At 45.7% G+C, this 24013-nt stretch overlaps 1 protein-coding gene across 1 annotated transcript in view; it reads left to right on the top strand.

The window, feature by feature from the left end:
• Window positions 1-2395: 2395 nt before the first annotated feature.
• SHISA9 (shisa family member 9) overlaps window positions 2396-24013 on the top strand; it is a 297855-nt gene continuing 276237 nt past the window's right edge. The window contains exons 1-2 of the mRNA XM_007188372.2: window positions 2396-2958; window positions 13165-13292. Coding sequence (XP_007188434.2) covers window positions 2396-2958; window positions 13165-13292 — 691 coding nt within the window. The remainder of the gene's footprint in view (window positions 2959-13164; window positions 13293-24013) is intronic.

Below are 24013 nucleotides of genomic sequence, written 5' to 3'. Positions count from 1 at the left end.
TGTGTGAGCTTGGTAAGAGTACCTAACAGGTAGAGTTAAATGAAGTCAGTCCTTCAGTGGTTCAGCAAATATTCCCAGATTGTCTGCTAGAGGCTAGGCACCTCTCTAAGCATCCTCGAGGAGGTGATTTTAGAACAAGCAAGCTTAGTGGGTATGTTACAAGCATTGAATAAACGTCAGCTGTGGTCAGCTCTCCCACACCAATGCCTGTGTTTGTAGAGACTTACACAGTGCTGGTGTGTGTGGGTGGACAGACAGTCCGCACTGTCCTGTTTTGGGGATCCCATTATGATGAATCCGATGAGTTCAGACTACACAATCTCACGCCTCGTCCTGATGGGTTTAGTACATAATACAGCCCATAATTCAGTGAGCCTTCCAGGGCTGGTACACCCCTGGATACGTTCTATCAGTATTGCCCTGGTGTGTTTCTTGTTGGAATAGGGTCATTTCTGCAAGTCTTTGGGGGAGACAGTAGGTGACCGCTTCGTCAAAGAGAAGGCACAATTAGCCCAACTGTGTCTCATTCTGAGAAAACTTGCAACGGAGTCCCAATAAAACCCCATGCTTTTTTCAATTAAGGGGACACCCCCGCCCCTGCCGTATGTTATTTTATATGTGGCCCAAGCTCTTGGTTCTTTGAAAATGCCCTGAGAAGCCCTTGACTGCAGCCAAATGGAGAGAAGGGTGGTGGAAACATTTCCCTGCAAATCGCCTAGCCTACTGCTAAGTGTATACTTAGTTAATGCAATTAAAAAAACAAAACGCAGGGGCGTGTGGGGATCTAAATTTGGTGTAGCAGCTTTGGTACAAATCCTGTTTTAGGGGCTACTGGAGTCAAATTCAAGCCGAAGAGAGGAAGAAGTGGGAGAAATGGGAGAGGGCCGAAGGATGGCTGGAATCGGCTGATTTGAGAGAGGGCAGGTTTGGAAACGCTGACTGGCGACGGGAGACGGAAAGCCGAGGAAGCAAGGCCCGGCTCGGCAGCTCCCGGTGAGGATATCCAGGGAGGTGGAGGGTCGGTGGGGACCGGGACCATCCGGCTCCGGGTGACCGATGCGCGCGGGCTCCAGGTACCGGAGGGCAGCTGAGGCCGGGCGCCAGGCCTTGCGCTGCACCAGATCTGGGCGCGCAGAGGCGGCGCCGCGGTGTGCCCTCCTGTGGAGCGCAGGGAAGGCGGCGACGGCGAAGAGGGACAAAGTGGCAGGTCTAGGGGCCTGGGAGAGTCCCAAGGAAAGACGTTCTGGGACAGGCCATTGCCTCGGCCTTGGCCGCTTCCTCACCTTACCCCTGCGTTTCTTTGACTTTAGTTCATCCCGAGCCCCTCTCTCGGGGGTGCTTACCCCGGGCCCAGGCGCTTGCCACCGGCCTTCCCAGCTCAACCTTGGTCCTCGCCTGAGCCCCGGGAGTTGAACCAAAAGGGTGGCGCCTCAGGCTGGAGGGCGCAGTCGGGGAAAGGTCAGGGCGGCCCCGCGCACCTGGGAGGGGTGACCCTGATCAGACTGCGCCCCAGTCTGTCTTGGAGTGGAAGCCACCTGGTCTGTCCCTCAACCCTTCGAGTCACCCCTTCCCTGGTGGGCCGACTCCAGCCGCAGTTGCTGCGCACGCTCCCGGGAAAAAGCCTCGGGCGGAGCCGCCTCTGCGCCCTGAACAGGTCTGAGCCGCGGCTCCCCTCCAGAGAGGGCGCGGGAGGTCCCGCAGCCGTTTCCACCTGCCGGGAAATCCGAGCTGTGCTTGCTTCAGCCTCTGCGGCTGCCGGAGCTCGCTCCTCTCCGCCCGCCAGCCAGGCTCAGCTCTGCACGCCCCCCAGTTGGCGCCCGCCAGCCCGAGTCACCTCTCCCGCGCCCCCGCCCCTCTCCAGCTCGCTCCCGCCCCCTCCCCCCCCCCCGCGCGCCTCCTCTGCCCGCCCTCCTCCCCCTCCCCCTTCCCTCCTGCCCTCCCTTCATTCCACAAGTGTTGCTTCGCTCTCTCCGGCGCACTTGGCCAGCTGGAGAGGTGAGAGGGATCCTGCGAGCGGGCGCGGGGCGGCTAGTCCAGAGCCGCCGGCCGAGGGGAGGCGCGGACAGACCGACTCGCCCTTGCTCTCCGGCCCCCGCCTCCCCCTGTGGCCAGCCGGACCTGCACCCCGCGGTTGCCCCCGCTCCTCCTCCCCCCGCCCGGCCGGCGCGCTCCTCCCCGGCCGGCCCCTCGGCGCGCTGCGCGCTGGAGGCGAACGCGGGCTGAGCCGAGCGCAGTGGCCGCCGACCACCGAGCGCCCCGCGCCGCTCCCTGCATGTGCGGCCCGCGGCGGCTCGCAGCCCCCGGCAGCAGCCTCGGCAGCTTCGGCCGCGCCTCGAGAGGCGGCTGCAGCGGCTCCAGCGGCGGCCGAGCGGCCGAGCCCGGGCTGGGAAACACGATGCGCCGCGTCCTTCGGCTGCTCCTCGGCTGCTTCCTCACCGAGCTGTGCGCCCGCGTGTGCCGGGCGCAGGAGCGAGCGGGGCACGGGCAGCTGGCGCAGCTGGGCGGCGTGGTGGTGCTGGCGGGGGGCAACCGCTCGGGGGCCGCCTCCGGAGAGGTCGGCGAGGGCGTGGGGGTCTCGGACGCACCCCCGACCCGGGCGCCCACGCCGGACTTCTGCCGGGGCTACTTCGATGTCATGGGCCAGTGGGACCCGCCGTTCAACTGCAGCTCGGGCGACTTCATCTTCTGCTGCGGGACTTGTGGCTTCCGGTTCTGCTGCACGTTTAAGAAGCGGCGACTGAACCAGAGCACCTGCACCAACTACGACACTCCACTCTGGCTCAACACCGGCAAGCCCCCAGCGCGCAAGGACGACCCCCTGCACGACCCCACCAAGGACAAGACCAACCTGATCGTTTACATCATCTGCGGGGTGGTGGCCGTCATGGTGCTCGTGGGCATCTTCACCAAGCTGGGGCTGGAGAAAGCGCACCGGCCCCAAAGGGAGCACATGTCCAGGTGGGCTGCCTTCCCCCCCTCACCCTCCCCTCCGGGCGCCGCTCTCCCTACTCTCCCCTCTCCACCTTACTGGAGGCAATGGCGCTCCCCCCGACCCCGGCTTCTCCGCGGGGGTATGTCACCCGGGCAGCCAACTTGGGCTGGGAGCGCAGAGAGGGGACGCTGCGCTCAGCACAGGTGCGGACATGAGCGTGTGTGGGGGGGTTAGGGGTGTCTTCCCTCCTTCCCCGCCCGCTTGCCGCCCCCTCCCGCCGAGGCTTGCAGCGGACTTGAGACACACAGCCTGGGAACCCGTGGCTCCGAAGTCTTGGGTTTTGGGGAGGGGGTCCAGCCTTCGGATTCCAGATACTAGCCTCTAGGTAAACAGGGGCCGGCGAGCCCGAAAGGGAAGGGGGGCGTGTGTGAGCTCGCGCGCGCGCGTGTGTGCGGGAGGGAGGGAGGGAGGCAAGGAGTGTGTGCCGCCTGCAACTCGTACGACTCGCAAAAATGTGGCGAGGGAGGTGGAGAGTGCGGGGAGGGCGAGAACAAAAGCTGTGCTTGGAGCGGCCGCCTCGCTTTCTCCGAGCTGCCAGGTCCCTGGAATTGGGACCTCGCCACCCCTCCCCTTAACCCCCTCGTCCCCCTCTCCAGTCGCCATCTCTCCCTGCCTGGGGCAGCGACCTCAGCTGCGCGCTGCCCCCCCCCCCCTTGCCCGGGCCGGCTTGGCCTCCAAGGACCGGAGCCCCCTCCCCGCGCGCCTTCACCCCCCAGACACCCTGATTCGTCAACTTCCCCTTTTGCCTTATTCATTATGCAAGTCCCAGCACGAGCAAGTCTCAGCAGATGGGAGAAGGCATTTGGGATTAATGGAGCTATTTGCCTTTTGCTTTTTTTTTTTTTTTAAGTATCTAAATCGATTCGCGCAACACAGTAACTTTGAGGCGGAACACGCAGACGCGAGGACGCAGCCCCCAGGCGGGGAGAGGCCTGGGGTTGGTGTGAGGTCCGGGCGGGCGGGGTTGAAGAGCGCCGGGTGGCCTGCGAACAGCTGGATGACTGGGGCGCAAGGTTTATTCTTTTTCCGAATATGGTTAACAGAGTCGCCATGTGTTCCCCCCACGCCCCACCCAACACACACATACACACCCCGCACCTCCGGGTGCCTGTGTGCCCGCGTGTGTCTGCACGCGCTCCGTGTGCCTGCCTAAAAAATCTCAACAAAGAGACCCACCAAAAATAGGCGAAGGAACATCACCACCTCACTAGTAATTATTTTCTATGTATACTCAGATTATCAGATGATTTTTTTTTTTTTTTCCCAGACGGGAAGAATTTGGGGGAAGAGGTGAGGAAGTCCCTCTTGGTTTGGGTCAGCAGGGAGGTGTGGATGGATGTTGAGGTCTGGAGGCACAGAAGTAAGCTCCTAGGGCATTCAAGAAAGCCTGACCTACTAAAAAGAGTCAAGAGCAGGCCCCGCCCACCTCCCCGTAACCCCGAGGTGCCCGATCGCCAACCGCAAGGGCCGGGTGGTTTCACTTCCCGCACTGTCCTCGCCAAGGGTCTGTATTAAGGTGAGAGTGAGACACGGAAGCAGGGCTGCGGCAGCGACTGTTGCCTTGGTAGGGAGATTCACCCAGGGATAGGTAGGCTGCCTTGCAGATTTCGGCTTAATTCCTCTGCTGAAATCTCCTTGGAGCCTTTGCCTTGCAAACCGGCGCTTACGGGAGCCCTCCTCCTTGTTTGGCTGGGATGGGGGTGGAGAGGCGTGAAGAGGGAGGTGAGAAGGTGGAGAGGGGAGCTAACCTTTGGGCATCTGTGGGAGAAAGATGCTAGTAGCTTCAGGCCAGCAGGGACTCAACTTCCTGGTCCTGCCCCCTTGCAGCTCTGTTTACTTCAGCCCAGCAGGCTGCAGCCATATTCCTCTGCAGGTATGGGAAAAGGTCTGCTTGGAGGTGAAATCTAGGGGTGCCCAGTCCTGGGGTAACAGAGCCTTAACACAGGCTCTCCTTGCATACATTTTGGGAATTCCAGAATGGAGTGAAAGTATGTACTCCTGAAGAGAAAGGATGGTTGATTTTTACTTGCAACTCCTAAAGTATAGTTTTCAACCTCAGCTGATGTATAGGGTCACCTGGCATGCTTTTAAAAAAGTCCTCTTGCCGGGAGCCCCACCCTAGATGGTTCAAATCAGAACCTCTAGGGTGGGGCCTGAGCATCCATGCTTATGCATATCTCTCCAGGCTTTACAGTGTTCAGCCAATCACTGCCCGGGAAAAGGAAGTAACATTTGCTGAGCACAGTTCTGGGTGCCAGGCACTATACTAGGGGTGTGTGTGTGTGTGTGTGTGTGTGTAAACATTCTCTCGTTTAGTTTGCACAGCGACGAGACAGGTGCTAATTTAATTCCCACTTACATAGGAGCAAATCATAGCTGAGGTTGGTGGCTTGCTCAAGGTCACACAGAAAATTGTGCAATCCTTAGTCCCCTGGTTTCAGCTGTGTCGGGGGCAGATGTTTTCAGTTTGAGTGAGCGTCAGAATTTGGGGACCTTCCTAAAATGCACAGTCTTGAGTTCGATCCAGAGAGATTCTAAATCCATCCGTCTGGGCCTTGGAAATCTGCATTTCACCACCTCCCTGAATGGCTCACGTAAAGTGGTCCACACTTGGAGAAACACTGGTCTTGATTTGGGAATATTTTACAGGATTGAGGATGGATGAATTCATCCAGTGTGACTCTTATTTATTTACATTCTATTGCCGGTTTTCCCCGTGTGTGTAGCCTTTATGTGTATTTCTGTGGTGCTGGGGGCCGCCCCAAGTTCTCACCAAACGCCTCCTGCTCTGCTGATGCAGTGAATCATGTCAAGTCCCAGCCGTAGCAGTGGCCTCATCCACTTTTGCCTGCACGGGCCATGGGATGCTTGGGTGGGGCCAGCACAACAAGCTCGGCATCAGAGAGACTGTACAGTGGCTTCTAGGTGAAATTAACCTGCTGGCTGCAGCCTCTTCATTTACTTTGTCTGCAGCTGCCTGGGTCACTGGGATGGGGACTTTGTTCTTACCTCATCTGAAAGTATCTTCTCCTCCAAGACTTACCAGCACGTGCTGCTCCCACGTCACACCCTGACTGCTCCTGGTGACCAGTGTGCTTGTGTTTGAGGATGTCAGTTTCCAGGCTCAGAGTCCTGGGCACATCGCCTGCTTCCTTTTGGGCTGATTAGGACTGAAAAAGGGGAAAGACAGCAGTTCCAGGAGCGTGCATGGGCCTTGCCTGTGATGTTGGGAGAACTGTACAGATGCTCATTCAGCAGCTGTAACAGCTGCCACATTCAAGCACAATTTATTGGAAGAAGTGACTGCAAATGGTGGCCAGCTATGGGTACCAAACCATGCAGATGTGTTTTGTTTGGTCTGCAAGGTATTTCTATTTTTGTATTCTTATTTTTAAGTTTTCCTCAATTTGTTATTGTGAAACATTTTAAACATATAAAAAACTTGAAAGAAGAATAAACATGAAGTCCAGTATATCTTTCATCTAGAGCAAGGTTTCTCCCCCTTGACACTGTTGACATTCGGAGCTGGATAATTCTTTGCTGTGGGCGCTGTCCTGAGCATTGCAGCAGCCCTGGGCTCTACCCACCAGGTGCAGGTAGCACCCACCCCACGCTTCATTCGCGGCAATTACAAACGTCCTCAGGTGTTGCCAAAAGTCATCCAGGGGCAAAATCACTCCCAGTCAAGAAGTACCAATTTAGATTGAACAATTATTAGTATTTTGTCCTGTTTGCTATCTCTCTCTCGCTCTTCCTTCTTTCCTCCCTTCCTTTTTTCCTTCTTTTCTCCTTCCCTCCCTTCCTCTCTTTTTTTCCTTTGTTTTTTGGCTGAAGCAGTTGAAAATAAGTTGCAGACATGATGCTTCATCCTTAAATACTTCAGTGTGGATCTCCTAAGAACAAGGACATTCTCCCACATAACACAATTCCAGTACCACACCCAAGAAAAAGAACAAAAATCCCGTAACATCATCAAATAGCCAACTGTATTACTGTTTTCGCAGTCGTGTACCAGAAATGTCTTTTAGAGCTTGGTTTCTCAAACCAGGATCCAGGCAAAGCTCACTGCCTTTGGCTTTGAAATCTCTTTAGTGTCTATTAAGTATGGTGTTTTAAAACCAACTTAGAACCAATTGCCAACATTTTAAAACTGAGAGATTTCACACAGAAATCCAGATTTCTGATTTCTCTTGAGAAATCGATAGGTCTGGTAATACTGGACCTGCACATTCAAACGGCAACTGTTCCCTTTAGGACCCTCTCAGGTTTAATCTCCAGCCCCCGCCCCCCCCCCCAGCCCCATTCACTCAGTTATGTTACCTGCAGTCCCCAGAGAGGTCATCAGGCTGATCTTAACAGAAATGGGCTCAAGTCAGATGGCTCCAGATTCAGTCCCAGCTCAGCCACTTAATAGCTGTGTGATTCTGAGAAATTTACGTCACTGCTCTGATTCTCAGGTTCTTGCCTACAAAATGGGATGATGAGGGTCCCTATATCATAGGCTTGTGTGAGGATTCACTGAGACTGGGCTCAGAAAGCTCTTAGTGCAGGGCCTGCCATATGGTCACTGCTCAGTGACTATTAACCTTTATCATCATCCTTATTACTGGAATTTTCTAACCCTTATCTACCGAAGTGGGTGAAGTTGTAGTCTGGAACTCTGTGTCTAGCCCTTGCTCTGCTATGACTGTTTAGCTGTGTGACATTGGCCAAGTCTCATAACCTCTCTGGGCTTGCATTTAATTTTAGCAAAAGGAGTGGCAGGTTCAGAATAGGAGAGACGATCCATGTATGACAACATTAGATGCATTGCAAAGAGTTGGCCTGTGTGATATTGAAGAACACTTGCTGGTTTTACTATTTTGCCATAAGCTTGTGTGTAAATTCTCATTTAATTTCATGTCCCACCCCAAGGAGGTCGGCCTTATAACAGTCTGCCTTTCATGGAGGCACAGATTGCTTTCCAAGAGGATGCACAAGCCCCTAGTGAGTGGAGGAGTTGGACTTCAGGCCCAGACAGTCTGAGGCTGTAGCACGGATTCTTGACTACTAGGCTGCACTGCCTTGGATCAGTGAGATGCAGGACTTCAATCTTTGCAGATCACAGAGAGGTGCTCGATGCCCTGCAAATAACAGTGCGCACATCGGGGCCAGTTCAAGGAGCCACTGTCAGATCAAGACGAGGCATGTTTTCTGCATCTGCCCCTGGCAGGGCCAGCCCCTTGGCAAAGGCATCGGTAAGAAATGACCTTGGGGGCAGGAACGCGTGTTTGAAGCTCTCTACACTCGAAGCCAGTAGGGAACACATGTCATTATTTTGCCCACCTTCAAATAGAATCTGAAACAAGTGGCAAATTATGTAGCACAATGTCCTGTGTGTTTTTCAAACATGCTTCACAAGTGCTGGAGTCTCTTGCAAAGAAATGGCATCAAGTGATATATGTCCCTTCTTCCCTTGCCTTTTCTCTCTTATTCCAGCTTCCCTTCCACCTCCCCTTTTTCTTACACATTTATGGTTATCTTGTGGCTTCCACCAGCTCCCCAGGCTGGAGAAGCCCATGAATGCATATACTGTTGGCCATGGAAAAGTCTAAATTATTTTTCTTTGCAGAATATGTTTGCTTCTCTTTGGGCACTGAGTGCTTACATTTGAAAAATCAATTTTAACAACATTGCAAAGCAGTTATACTCCAATAAAGATGTTAAAAAAATCCACTTTATTGGGGTCTAATTTACACAATAAAATGCACACACATTATCTGTACAGTTTGATGAGCTTGGACAAATGTCTACACCTGTATAACGTAGTGGTACCTGGTGCCCATTGCCCTTAGATCCTTGAAAAATAAATGATGCTTCTGGTAAAAGAGGAAATTCTCAGGAATCCCATTCAAGTGTTTAAAAGTCAGGACATAGTTTAGACCTTGGAACCCCTGGAGGCTTTGAAGCAAGATGCTGGAACTCTGAGCTCTGTTCGATAATGCTGGGGTCTTTTATTTGCTCTCTGTAATTGGAGAGTAAAGGGATGCAGCCTTTTCTTTTTGTTCCTCAGATATGCCACGCTTATTGCTGCTTTGGAGTTGTTGTGTTGGTTTGCCTCAAATTCTCTGGCTGGCCCCTCGTCTGCATTCAAGTCTCAGCTCAATGTCACCTTGTCTGAGACGCTGTCCCTGACCCCCCAGGCTTACTTACTAACGCCCCCCTCCTCGCCCCCTCCAACCCATCACTTAATGTTATTTGCTTCATTTCACGTTACAGTCGAAAATGAACGTAATAATGTACGGGTTTACTAGTTTATTATCTGTCTCCTTCCATTATCTTTCACAGTAAGGAGTGCAGGGATGCTCACAGTCTCTTCCCCATCTGTCACCTGAGTCCTAGTACAGTACCTGGCACATAGGAGTTCTGATTCCTGACATCCTGGTTTATATGACATAAGGTATCTCCTCAGTCAGTCATTCATTTGCTCATTGATATATTCATTCAGTAGGTTTTTATTGAGTACCTATGGTATACCCAGCACTGTGCAGAGAGCTCTGAGAATGCAGCGAATAGTGCAGGCACAGAGCTCATGGTCAAATGGCAGGAGACAGGTAATGTACAAGTAAATATACAAGTGACGTGATACTAAGTTGAACCTTATGAAATTGCCAATATTCCATCATCTTCAACCTCAAAAATGGCAATGTTTTAACATAACAATTTGGAACTGGGTTAAGGGCTATCAAGGAAAAGTGTAGTTTCTTCAATAAGGTGCCTGTGTTAGTTAGGGTTCTCCAGAGAAACAGAACCTCTAGGAGATCGATCGACCTATCTGTCTATCTATCTATCTATCTATGTATCTATCTATCATCTATCTATCTATGAAGAGATTTATGCAGAATTGCCACACATGATAATTGAAGCTGGGAGGTCCAAAATCTGCAGAGTCAAGGTCCCAGTTTGAGTCTGAAAGCCTGTAGGTCACCGTAGAAGCATGAAGAGCTGACGTCCCAGTTTGAAGGCCATCAGGCAGGGAAATTCTCTCTTACTTGGGGGAGGGTCAGCCTTTTGTTCTATTCCAGCCTTCAACTAATCGGATGAGGCCCACCCCATGGAGGGCAATCTGCTTTCCTCAGTCTATCAATCTAAATGTTAATCTCATCCAAAAACACCCTCTCAGACGCATCCAGAATAACGTTTGACCAAATCTTGGTTCTCTGCAGTCAAGTTGACACATAAAATTTACCATGACATTACCTTTAGGATCTTGCTATTCAGATTGTGGCCTGTGGACCAGCAGCATCTCCATCACCTGGGAGCTTGAGCAGAATCTCAGGCCCTGCCTCAGACATCTTGAATCAGAATCTGCATCTTAACAAGACCCCGAAGGTAATCTGAATGTACATTCGAGTTTGAGAAGCACCCGAAGTATGTGCCACACATAAATACCAATTCCTTGGGCATTTGTTTGGCTTGTAGTACATAGTTGGTTCTTTCCACTAATTCACTAATTTTTAAAAACACATCCCTAATTGTAACATTTTTTTAGCATACACCCCAATATATGCACATACCAACAAAAATGATTATGTACACCATAGCATTTATTATTTTTTAAAATTTTATTGAAGGATAGTTGATTTACAATATGTTAATTTCTGCTGTACAGCAAAGTGATTCAGTTTTATATATATATATATTCTTTTTCATATTCTTTTCCATTATGGCTTATCACAGGATATTGGATATAGTTCCCTGTGCTATAAGACCTTGTTGTTTAGATACACTATAAAGCATACATAAGAACAGAAATATTAAAGTGAGCTGAAGGTGAAGTAAATATTTACAATTTGTTGCCAATGGTGCTGACTTCGTGCAACCATTAGCTCATCTCTCAAAGCCTAATGTGTGTTGAGGATGAAGCTCATCATTCGTAAATAAATCCATAGTTTGAATAGTTTTCATGAGAGCTTTGATGATTTTTGGCTGACTTCATTTTGATCTGAATAGGCCATCATTTGTTTTAACCTTGTGAGAAGCTGTTGAAGAGGAGGGGTGAGTCCAATCTGTCATTCTCCTGTGCTTGTGTCATCAGTATTATCTCCAAGCTGTGGTTTTGTTATGGGGGACATTTTCAAGCCCCATGTCCATGTAGTGATGGTTAGCCTAGTAAAACTAGATACTTTGCCTGCACATCCCCTTTAGGGGTGCACGTAACTGCAATACAGGTGATGCACCCTAATGATGGTGCCACTGCCCGCCACCCTCCTTGGTCCAAGACTCCAGGTTCTCACCATCTGACGTGGGTCTTCCAAACGAGGGCTCCAGCATCAATTCACATATTAAATTTATTTCTTATTTTTAATGACTAAAGACCATACACAGAAGTTCTCATGTTTCCTTCCCCCATGCCAAATTATTTTAGGCAGTCCCTGAGGGAGTGGACCACACCTTGAAGACTCCTTGTCCAGGATGTGAGGGCTCTAAGAATCCCTGTCTTCACTGCATGCTCTGGGAAGGGCTGCCTTGGAAGAAGTATGGCTTGGCTTTTAGGTGAATTTCATGAATTTTGGCACTCAGAAGAAGCCCAGGGAATCTGCCGATGGCAGTGCTGACCGAGTTCATGGATAGACATCCTGAATATTTACTTTGCTGTCCTCTTGAAAGTCCGAATATTCTGAAATTTTGGAGAGACTCCTTAGAGAATCTGTTGAGATCTATGGCTTCTTCTTCGAGAAAAACGCACAAATAAAATTTCCATTCAATTCCAGAGGAGTTCAGAGATCCCCTGAAGTTCATATAAAGAACCCGTTTAAAAGTGAAAAAAGGCAAATTAGGTTTGGGAGGCACCTGTTCTATGTTTCAAACATTCCTTCCCTGCAGCCCCTTTGAGTTTCAGGCCCTGCTTACTGCACAGAGTAGGAAGGAGGCTGGACTCTGATTTCAAAGACACTCAGATTTGTATCTTAGTCCCTCCACTGATTAGCTGAGTTAACTTGGGCATTTTTTTGCTTTGGAGAATGGATAATCCACACCTTGTAACATTATCCCCCCTGTTTGCCATAATCCAGCTTTATTGGCCTTCTTGCTTGTCCCTCAGATACCTGAACTCTTTCCTGCCTCAGGACCTTTGCACTTGCTGCCCCCTCTGCCCAGAATGTTCTTTCATCGTCTTTATGTGACCAACTCCTTCTACTGTTCAGGGCTCGACTCAGATATCACCTCCTCAGAAAGGCTTTTCCAGACCACTCCATCTCAGTATATTTAGGATTAAAAAAAAAGTGTCCAGGGACTTCCCTGGTTGTCCAGTGGTTAAGACTCCGCCCTCCCAATGCAGGGGGCCTGGGTTTGATACCTGGTCAGGGAACTAGATCCCGCATGCCACAACGAAGATCCCACATGCCGCAACTAAAACCTGGCACAGCCAAATAAATAAATGTTAAAAAATATTAAAAAGTGTACAATTCAGTGGTTTTTAGTATATTCAGAAAGTTGAGCAACCATCACCACTGTCTAATTCTAGAACATTTTCAGCATCCTAAAAAGAAACCCTTCACTCATTAGCAGTCACTTCCTGTTTCCCCTCCCACACCCCCAGCCCCTGGCAACCACTAATCTACTTTGTCTCTATGGATTTGCCTATTCTGAACATTTCATGTAAATGGAATCAATTCACCTCTCTGAGTCTTTGTTTACTCATCTGCAAACAAAAAGTAATAATCCTCATAAGATGTTTACATGCTGCTTAGTTGAATTAAAATATGTAACGTGACTAGTATAGTGCCTGGCTTATGGTAAGTACTCAGTAAATGTTACTTATTGTTAGGAATAGTGGGCCATTGCTGTACGTGAAGTGTTGGTATCTAGGGTTAGTCATAAAGGGGAACTAAACTTGTGGGGTGCAGACATATTACATATATTCATCATTTAATCCTCTCCACAACTCTATAAAGTAGGTAACAGTGCTATTACATCACTATTGTGAGAGGCATGTGAACTGTTCTGCATGAGGTCCTTATGTAATCTCTAATTGCAGTGATCTTACTTACTTATTAATGTCTTTTTTTCCCCTCTGCCCCTAAGTAGAATGGCAGCTCCATGGAGGAAGGGGTCTTGTCTTTTGTTTATAGGCCCACGTAGGTGCCAATGATTGTTTTGAATGAACAGATTTAAATTTTCTCTTCTTTCAGGGCCCTTGCAGATGTCATGAGGCCACAGGGCCACTGCAACACTGACCACATGGAGAGAGATCTCAACATCGTGGTCCATGTCCAGCATTATGAGAACATGGATACCAGAACCCCCATAAATAATCTTCGTAAGTACAGCTGTGCGATCCATTCCAGTCCTGTGTGTTGACCCAAGTGGTGGTCACACCACTCCAGATTTCATGGTGTATGTCTGGGTCCATGAAGAGCTTCTCTCTGTTGAATAAGAAGTTTTATTTTATCTCTTCTGGATCAAACTGTGTGTGGCATCCTCAGATTTCACTTGGTTTGTTTCTCTGTTAAAGAGTGACCCACTTGGTGGATTTCTCATGTTTGGTTCTTCTATTAACAGAACCACTTGGGTGGTTCATCTTGGTTGATCTGTTAACTAATGGCCCTCTTGGTTGGTTCATCATGGTTGGGTACTTAGTTAACCAATGGATTACTTGGTTGGTTCATCTTAGATAGTAAATCTGTTAGCCGATAACCCATTTTGTTGGTTCATCTTGATTGGGTAATCTGTTAACCAATGGTTCATTTGCTTATCTGTCTCCCTCCTGAGGTAGGCCAGTTGTGTCTTTTAGGTTTCATGCTGCTTTCAGTTAACAGATACTGGTTCAGAAGAACTAGATTTATTTTTCATAAAACTAGAGTTTCGTAAATATAATCCACAAACACTTTGTGTGTGTATGTGTGTGCGTGTGTGCATGTGTATGGAGTTTTGAGTTGTGGTTATGTTGGTTTGGGGTGGGTGTGTATGTGTGATTCAACAGTAGCAAATTGTTCCATTGTTCTTCCAGGAAAAAAAAAAGCTGCATTTGCTATTGTGTTTCAATAGGTATTCTTTAGCTGATGGAGCATAGTTGGGGATCTTAGTATGGTCCCAAAGATTTTCTTTCCTTTCAAAGATCTGTATATACAACATACATTATGGAGCTGGTGCACTGACTACAGGCAGTGGGGAAAACAAGATTGTTTTGTTTTTGACAGTAGTGTACTACCGTGGTTACTCCTAGCAATTATGTTTTCAAGTAACCGCCACATTAAAGTAATGTGGAGGGCTTGGTTTAAAATAACAAAAACCAGACAATTTAAAGGGTGCATTCAGTTGTGGCTGGAGGTTCTTAAAAACAGAAACATTTCTGGCAGTGCACATTTTTCTAGTCTGGGTCGCCTTTGCTAAAGCTGCACCAGGAGCGGCATTGGTGTTTTATTTGCTGAATCATACTTTTGGACTGGTTGCAAATTTTCATGCTCAACGGGTAGAGGAATAAGCCTGTGGAATTTGACATAGGTGATGCAGATTCTCTGATTCTGCATGGTGACAGTTGTTCATGGCCTTGGAAATGTCGCAGTATGTTGGCAAAGTCAATGTGTACATGGTTTGAAAATGGGTTACTAAGTAGAAGGTCTTAGGTTTCATTATATTAAATAATTTGACATTATTTATTTGTGAACTGGACCATAAAATGATATGAGAAATAGTCACATTTTAGAGCAAAATACACCAGCCATTGGAAGTTTTATGACCAAATCTCACAGCCCTGAAAGATATGGTAAATTGCGCCAACTCTGATATGGCAATCATATCCAATTCTGGTTTTGATGGACATGAGCACATTCTCCTTCAGAATGCACTGGGAAATAAGTTGAACCTAGGTGTATGTGAGTCCCAAACATCACAAGTGAGTGAATGTGACCATGAGGTAGAGAAAGCTGAAATGGTATTGAGTCCTTGGCTATAAAAGGCAGCTGTTGAAAGTTTCTCATTTGAAGTTTCAATTTTTAGGATGATTTTGGATCAGCACTTGAGTGGAATAACAAAATCATTGAAGGCACTCAAATTTCACCATTCCATCAGGCAAAAAGGGCAGGCAACATTAATGAATCTTGCTTTAGTAAGGGATTTTTAAAAAAAATATTTATCTTTTTTTGGTTGTGTTGGGTCTTAGTTGCAGCAGGTGGGCTCCTTAGTTGTGGCATACGAACTCTTAGTTGGGGCATGCATGTGGGATCTAGTTCCCCAACCAGGTATCAAACCCAGGCCCCCTGCATTGGGGGCATGTAGTCTTAACCACTGTGCCACCAGGGAAGTCGCTTTAGTAAGGGATTTTTGTTTAAAGTTGTACTGAGAATAAATTACTGTTCAGAGATGGGTGTCTAGGTACTGAGCAATTCAGAAGTCTCCTGTGACAGGCTAACTTGGTTTATTTATGATTCTTGCTTTTAGTCTATATTTGTGTTTCAGTAATCAATGGTCTTTTTATACCAAGAAAAAAAATGTGTCTTGTAATATTTTACTGGGTAGAATTACACCAGAGCATTCCTGGCAAACTACAGGGGAGAATTCCAGGTGTTATGTCACAAACACTGCATTCTCATAAGAATTACCACAGATATTAATTTCATATAATTCTGCTAGTTTGGTTCAATCCTTATTTCCAAGTGTTTTTGGGACTATCTAAAAATAAGAAGCATATAGCCTTTCTACAGATTTACATTAATAGGTTTAATTGATATAACAAGTTAATTCAGTAGTTGGTAGTGATTGTGTTTCCTTGTAATTACATGTTTGTCTTTTGTTGACTTACAGGAGCTCTTTGTATATTGTAGACATGTGGGAAAAATTTGCATGTTCAGAACAAAGAATGATTTGGGAAGTTCATGAGAAGATAGGACTAGATAACTGATATTTATCAGTTATTAAATGTTCAAGAAGCCAAGCCGTCACCAGAGCCCACTCTGACCAGTAGAGAACTAGGAGAGAAGGAATTCTGTCTAATAACCAGAAAGTAGGACCAGATCTTGGTGCCAGAATTAGCATGCACCTATTGAATATAAAACCCTTTTCTGGACATTATGGGAGCTACAAAGATCTACCATTGCAAAAAACGGAATGAAAGATGCATCTATTTGTGATACAACAAGAAGGGACACATCGTGCCATTTTTAGGGTGTTCTTCACTAAACATTCAAGTTGCCAGATTTGACTGGAAATTGGATAGGCCCAACTTAAATGTTATTTTCATCTCTGTTCAATTACCCACTTGACTTTGCTTTAAGAGAATAATCATCTCCATCTATTTATCTCTCCTCCTCTTGATACTAACGCTAGATCACTTTATGATCTTTCCCTTATACTTTGTTTAAATGCTAAGAGAATCAACAGTCAGTCTGGAAATCTGGATATTTGGAAGGAGGGGAGTGGAGAAGGACTAGGGTGAAGGCAAATAGGGGGCAGAGGGCTTCAATGTGGGGAAATTTTTTGCCAACCTTTATCAGTTTTGTGAAGCTGATTTTTCCTGTGATATGCAGGACTTGCCTTTTTTATCTGAAGATGGATTTTTCTTCAGCAGATGCTGCTCAGGGTCTTTCCAGGCATTCAGTGATATTGCCTAAAAATATTTAGTCTGATAATCAAAAGGGCTTGGACCTCTTTGATTAACAGGATGTAGATTCAGATGAGATAGTGATTTTCTGCAAAGGCTCCTAGGCTTCTGTGTAATTACAGTTTGCTTTTGAAGGCACATTTTGTCCTCAAGTGCCGTGAACATGCTCTGTCTCCCCGACCCCAGCCTCCCTGCCTGCCAATGACACCTCCCACCCCTTTTGAGAGTCCAGGGTAAATGTAGGCTCCCTTTGGTGTTAAGAACGGGATGAACCGTTTTTTTTTTTTTTCCTTTTTGGCTGCGCCGGCGGCTTGTAGGATCTTAGTTCCCCGACCAGGGATCGAACCCATGCCCCCCGCAGTGGAAATGCGGAGTCCTAATAACCGCTGGACTGCCAGGGAAGTCCCTAGTGTTAAGAATGGGAGACGTGAGTGAGGGGCTGTGGGGACACCATATCACCTGGATCACCGTTTCTCAACTTGTTTGTGTTAAAAGCACACTTTGTTTTTTTGAAATAAAATTTTAATTTGGGAGTAATTGTATATTTATAGAAAAGTGACAAAGACAGTACACAGAGTTCTGTATATTCCTCAGCTACTTTGATGTTAACATCTTACATGACTATAGTATGGTCAAAACTAAGAAATCAACATCAGTACGTTATTTTTAGCTGAACGGTAGATTTTGTTTGAATTTCACTAGTGTCTTCCCTAATGTCCCTTTTCTGTTCCAGGATCCAATCCAGGACACTACATTATAGTAGTAGAGCCAACTTGATAGTAGAATTATGGTTGTGCAATATTGTTTAATGATGTGGTGAAGGCTGGAATCAACACTGAATAAGTCAGCGGCAGTTACAAAACCTTTATTGCCGCCGTATAAAAAGTGTCTCCCAGTGTCTGTGAAAACATCCACGTTAAATTATTCACCTGCTCACGGTTGGAATGGAACCAGTTGCTGTCCTGACTGTGCTCTCATGTATACTCACGGGACAAAGGACCCTCACGTTCCATACAAACATGCAACCCCACTTTGGAATGGGGTTAATGTTACAGTATTTATTTCACGGCATAATCTGAGCAAGTGAGATCTCACCCCAATCTCCGGGGAAATGCTGACTTGATATTTCAGGACACAGAATCCATCAGAAAGACCAGGTTCTTATTCCAGCTTCTACTCACACCCTCTCCTCCCCCAGGACCATTCCCAAGTGGCTTTACAAGGAATCAGATGAAAAGCAAACCCATGATTTAGTTTCTGAAGAGGTTGTACAGCTCATACCTAGGGCCAAATGGATTTCCATTCATTTGTCCATATTTACCAAGGCACCCGGGATGTCCCATACTCGACTTTTGGAGATACTGGAAGGAATATTCCCAAATACTTTTTTAAAATTGGGGGGAATTACCAACAAGGACCTACTGTATAGCACAGGGAAGTTTCCTCAATATTTTGTGATAACGTATAAGGGAAAAGATCTGAATTACTGTGCTGTATACCTGAAACTAACATTGACATTGTAAATCAACTATAGTTCAATAAAAAATAAGTAAAATTTAAAAAAAAAATAAATAAACAAATAAGTAAAAAAGTAAATTTGGGGGTAATTTCCTAAGCAGGGCAGGGAAAAAGATAAATATAGATACAAAAGAAATATGTGAGATAGTGTAATAGTAACAGTAAACTGAGCAGACAGCATTCTAAACCCCTACCACATTGAATCCTATAGAACTTATTGGGTTGGTACTATTATTTTCACCATCATAAGGACGGATAAACTGAAGTCAGAGAGGTTAAGTGGCTTGTCCAAAGTCCATACAGTTACTAAGTAGTAGAGCTGGGATTTAAATGGGGCCAGTCACATCCCAACATCTGTGTTTTTAACCACCACACTACATTACCTCTCCTTGTGGTACAGATGTTTGCCGAAGGGGGAAGAAAGGATATGTTAAGTGAACCTAAAGAGCAGTTGGCATTCCAGGAAAGAGCTGTTTCCAAAATACTCTCCAATGTACTGTCTTGTGATGAGTCCTCCCTTAGGGCTAATAACTAATATTTGTCAAGCCCTTCCTAAGTGGAGGCATTGTGCTAAATGCTTGGAATATATTAGCTCCTTTCATATGCAAAGCAACCCTCAAACTGCCTAGGCTCATTCCTGCCTCAGGGCCTTTGCACATTCTGTGCTTCCTGCCTACAGCACAGGCTCCCAGGCCTTTTCCATCTCATCTCTTACCCCTATTGCCACTTCATTAGAGAGGACTTCCTTGTCTACCTTTTTGGCCCCCAAATCACCCACTGTTCCCCATTTTCCCATTATTCTCTTCATGAGTTTTGTATTCTCCGAAGTTGTCTTACTCATTATTTTACTTATGCTTCTTTCACTACGATGTAAACTCCACGAGAGCAAATGCTTTGTACTGTCACAGCTGTACTCCCCACAGCAGGAACTGGGCTGGCTCATGGCAGCAGCTCCATAAATTTTTGTCTAATAAATGAAAAAGCCTATGGAAGAGGTTTCATTTTGTGGGGGATGATAGATGAAACAAAATGGGAAAAGTATTGTTATTGTAGCTGGGTGACCAAATACATGGGGATTCATTATTCTCTCTATCTTTGTGTATATTTGAAAATATCCATAATAAAATTAAAAATTAAAGAGCTTGTCCATGATATCATAGTTAATATACAGAGGAGCCAGGATTCAAGCCCAGGTCTGTCTGATTCCATAGCCTGAACTTTGATGGATGCACTTGGGTTATCTTCTGGTGAATAACCAGGCTCAGGAAGGGTAGGAATCAAGACATCTCAGGGACTTCAGGAGGTGGAGTGGGTAAAACATCACTATCGTTCCTGTCCTTAATGTGCTCAATCACTGTGTCTTTTAGTTCACTTTATCCAGAGAGAGAAAATGTGATTGGTTTCTGAGCAACCAATGGCCTGGCTTCCCTGGATCAGCTCTCTGACCCCAGATTAATCAGTTGGGTGGGATGGAGAGTGTCTTGGTCTCCTTCTCAGGACTGTAGTGGGACTAGGTCTCCAAGAAGGCTGTGTTTGAGCAGCAGGGTGGAGATTGCTGTTTTAAGCTTCCTTGGGGCAGGGGCAGGGTTTACATTTGTCTTACTCTCTCCCCTGTACCTCCAGTGCCTAGTAATTACACAGTATTCAACGGATGTTTGTTAAATGAAGGGATACATGCATGTATGAATGAATGCCTAGCACAAGCTCCATAAGAGATCCAGGGGAACCCATTAGCAGGACCCTTGGGATTTTGAGTTTTGAGGGAACTTGGCGATTCCAACTCCTATGAGGCTTTAACTCTCTTCTAAGAAGCGACAGCTACCAACACTGTTGTTCCTGAAATGACTGGACAGGATGATCTTTCCATCTGAAGATCTATGACTCTAATGGTTTTGGCACACAGGTCAGCAAATCTTAGAGTTGATAAGAGTTAGGGGGTGGATCTATACTGGATCCACTAAAAACATTTTTAGGTTCAGGGCCGTAGCTTGAGTTGACTTTGTGTGGTTTTAGATCAAGAGCTCTGGTTTTCTCTTGAAGCATTCAGTGTTATAGATGAGATCCTGACATGTGATGATGCTCATTAGATATTAGACAATATATCTTTGAGATGGTTCAGTGAGGGCGTGGGGGATGTGGGCTTGGGAGGTGGACATGGTTGGCTTGGGTGTCTGCTCTGTCACCTGTTAGCTGCCCAGTCTTGGAAAAATTTATTTAATTCTGTAAACTTCAGTTTTCCATTCTATGAAAAGAATAAAATAACATCTCCCTTACAAGATTGTTGTGGAGATTACATGAATTAACACATATAAAGGACTTAGCTTAATGCCTGGTAACATACACATTGGTTGTTACTATTATTATTTGTGGAGTGAGTGAGCATTAATGTTAAGGTGGTCCATTTGCTAGGGGCCAGTGATGCACATTGGTATGAATTTGTTGTGCAGTTGTCTTCACGGTGAAAATATTTTCACTCTGTGTGCCTGTTGATAACCCCATTTGTGTGTGTGTGTTTTTTTTTTTTTTACTACTAATGTTTTTGATGCAAATGAGAACTGAAGAAACTGTCAATTCCTTCCCAAGGAGATAGTTGGGATGGAGCAGCTGTCCCATTCTTAGCCATTTGTTCCTGTCTTATGTTCTTCTTCTATTCTCATTAAAACACATGAGCTTTCATTCTGGTAGGAGTGTTAATTTTAATATTTACTTACACTGACAGACCAGACCTGTAGGAATCTGTCTGGCCCCCAACATGTCTTATAGTTCCACCTAGAAAATGAGATGTGTGTGTGTGTGTGTGTGTGTGTGTGTGTGTGTGTGTGTGTTTGTGTCTACGTGTGTGCATGCACGGGCAACAGAAACAGAGCCCTTAAAAGAAAAAAAAAATCACCACTTTCTGTAAGTCAACTCCTGGGCTCTTTTCAAAAATTGCTACTAATGCTGGCCACATGGCATTGCCTAATTGGATCTACATTGCCTTTCCAAAGTGCTTCCAACCAGCTGTAGGACTATTTGTAAAGAAAGCCTAAGTGCTTATCACAGTGTCTGGTTTAGTTTAAAAGATGCCAAGTTCTGCTCCTTCCATTCTAGGGAAAGCCTATCCAGTTCCTTTGGGGAGAGCATTTCTATTTAGATATCGGGATTCAAAGATGCAACATGCCTACTATGTGATTGACGGTGTGGATTAAAAAAGAGGAATAAATGAAACAGAATAATGCTTGTTCTGCTCCTACCACATACATGCATTTTCCTGCTCACAACAATCCATGAAATAATTGAAATAGGTAGTGCACCTACATATTATAGATGAGGAAACTATGGCATAGAGAGTTTAAGTAACCTGCCCAAGGCCATAGAGATTTTTAGTAAGGAGTTCAGACCAGAGACATGGGTTCAGGCATGAACTCTATTCATGACTTTTCTCATGCCTTTCCCAAGGACTTGCACCGGGTGATGTAACAGATTATGTCTCTTTTTCTCCTTCTCCCCCTTATTTATTGATCCTCACTAAGAATCACTATATTAAATGACACTCATCTCTGAAAATGGACCAACTGGATAAAGCCGTCATTTCTGTCCTAGAGGACTCAGATATTAGCCAATCGTTTGCTTTCTTGTCATTAATATTTCCACATCCTCAATCAACATTGAATTGATATTTATTAAAATTCTGCTACGTGTCAGGCAACGTGCTAGGAAAACCGGAGGTATGAGGATGAATGAGACAAAAATAAGAAATATCCTCTGGATCTTATGATACAATCAGGGAGATGGAAGAGAAAACAGGTAATTGCAAAGCAGCCTGATAGAGATAATAAGTACAGGATGCTATGGGAGCATAATGGGGGCCTCCTCAAAACACTTGGGGCTGAGGAGGAGGGAAGGGAGATTGGGACAAATTTTCCTGAGAAATAGGTATTTTGCTCTTAGAGAGAAATAACTTCCCAACAGCTTTCCAGGAATCAGAGTGAAAGAGAGACTTCCCTGGTGGTGCAGTGGTTAAGAATCCGCCTGCCAATGCAGGGGACACGGGTTCGAGCCCTCGTCTGGGAAGAACCCACGTGCTGCGGATCAACTAAGCCCGTGTGCCACAACTACTGAGCCTGTGCTCTAGAGCCCGCGAGCCACAGCTACTGAGCCCGTGTGCCACAACTACTGAAGCCTGCGTGCCACAACTACTGAAGCCCGCGTGCCTAGAGCCCGTGCTCCGCAACAAGAGAAGCCACTGCAATGAAGCCCATGCACTGCCACGAAGAGTAGCCCCTGCTCGTCACAGCTAGAGAAAGCCCGCACCCAGCAACGAAAACCCCACGCAGCCAAAAAATAAACAAAGAAATTTATTAAAAAAAAAGAGTGAAAGAAAGCAGAACATTTTTATGTACTGACTTTGCTTGCTTTTGATTGAGGGGAGAACTGTCAGTCCTAGAATACAGCTCGCTGTTGCAGGTCTGATTACTTTTTTACAAATTATAGAAAGGGGGAAGAGGATGTTGTTCGGTTAGGGTCATACTGCTTTTGGTAGGAAAATTAAAATGCCATGTCTGACGTGGGAAGAACAAAACTTCAGGATGAGCTTTCAAGAGTTGAATACAGATTTTTTTCAGAACAGTCTTTGCGTTCAAGTCAGCTGGCTGTTCTTGGAGATTAGCATTGAATATTTACTTCTTTTAAAAATAATTGCCAATATAAAACTAAGCAACATAGTTTAATACCATAATACATATATTAAAATAATTTATAATAAGGCTTTAAGAAACCGCCTGAAAAAAAATCCCAGTAAGGATTCTCAGTAAAGTTAATTATAAGTTGAAAAGGAAATCCGATCACATTAGTCTGAGAATGCAGTTAATGAAACTAAGTGTAATCATAATCTGAATATTTCATTAAATGGAGACTTAAACTCATTAATTTAGGTATTAGGCTTGGATTGTGTGCTCTCATGAAGACTGCCACACTCTAAGCCGAGCCTGGACTTCACACATTGAAATCCAATCCTTCGTCCAGGGAGACGGGCTTCTTCTCTGAGATCTGTCCACGGTGCCGAATCATACCCTGGATATATAATATTATAGTTATTCAAACCACCCAGCAAGAAAAGTCTATCTCAAAGAATTTTGGAGCTGGAGGGAACTTTGGGAATCATTTTGCCTTTGGTTTATTTACCACATTTTTGGTTTCAAAGGTAACTAAAAATTAAAAAAAAAAAAATAGAAGAACTGGGGAACCAACATACTGTGCTAACTTTCAATTTTGCAAGAAAGGAAATTATGTAAAAAGTAACTATGAGATAACACCAAACATTTAGGTAAGAAATAGATCTCAAAATAAAATACAATTCCTAAATCGAATGAAATTAACTCACAAAAAACTCATTCCACTATCCTTATATTTTCTCATTATTTGTGACCTCCAGTCAGCTGAAAATGAGAACATGGATTTACATTTTGGGGAATTACTGATCATTCCTTAAATGGTTTGCTCATTGGATGAGTATTTATTGAGCACTGTACCTACTATGTGCTAGGCGCTGGGGCTTGGTGCTAGGGATACAGAGCACCAAGTCATATATGCATATACATATATGTATATATGACTTCATGGTGCTTATAGTCAGTCCATTCTCTGCATTTTACAAATAATGAAACTGAGGTCTAGGGAAATGTTTTTTTTTTTTAAAGTGACACAACCATGAAACTTGTCAGGTTAATACTGTTTAAAAAACATCCCTGAATATTTAGGACACAATTATTGATCACAAATACATGTATACTTGGCAGCTCTCGGAAATGGACTTAAGGATGTGAAATGAAGGGATAGACTTCATAGCTATTTGTTCAGTGCCCCTTTAGTTAGATGCCTTACCTGTTATCCAAAGGAAGCTCTTTGAAATATTCAGATACTCTTGACATTTTAACAAAATATTG

This window comes from Balaenoptera acutorostrata, chromosome 15 (assembly GCF_949987535.1).
Source record: "Balaenoptera acutorostrata chromosome 15, mBalAcu1.1, whole genome shotgun sequence".
NCBI lineage: Eukaryota > Metazoa > Chordata > Mammalia > Artiodactyla > Balaenopteridae > Balaenoptera > Balaenoptera acutorostrata.
Note: the sequence above shows the minus strand (reverse complement) of the source record. Positions and strands in the feature narration are given on the sequence as shown.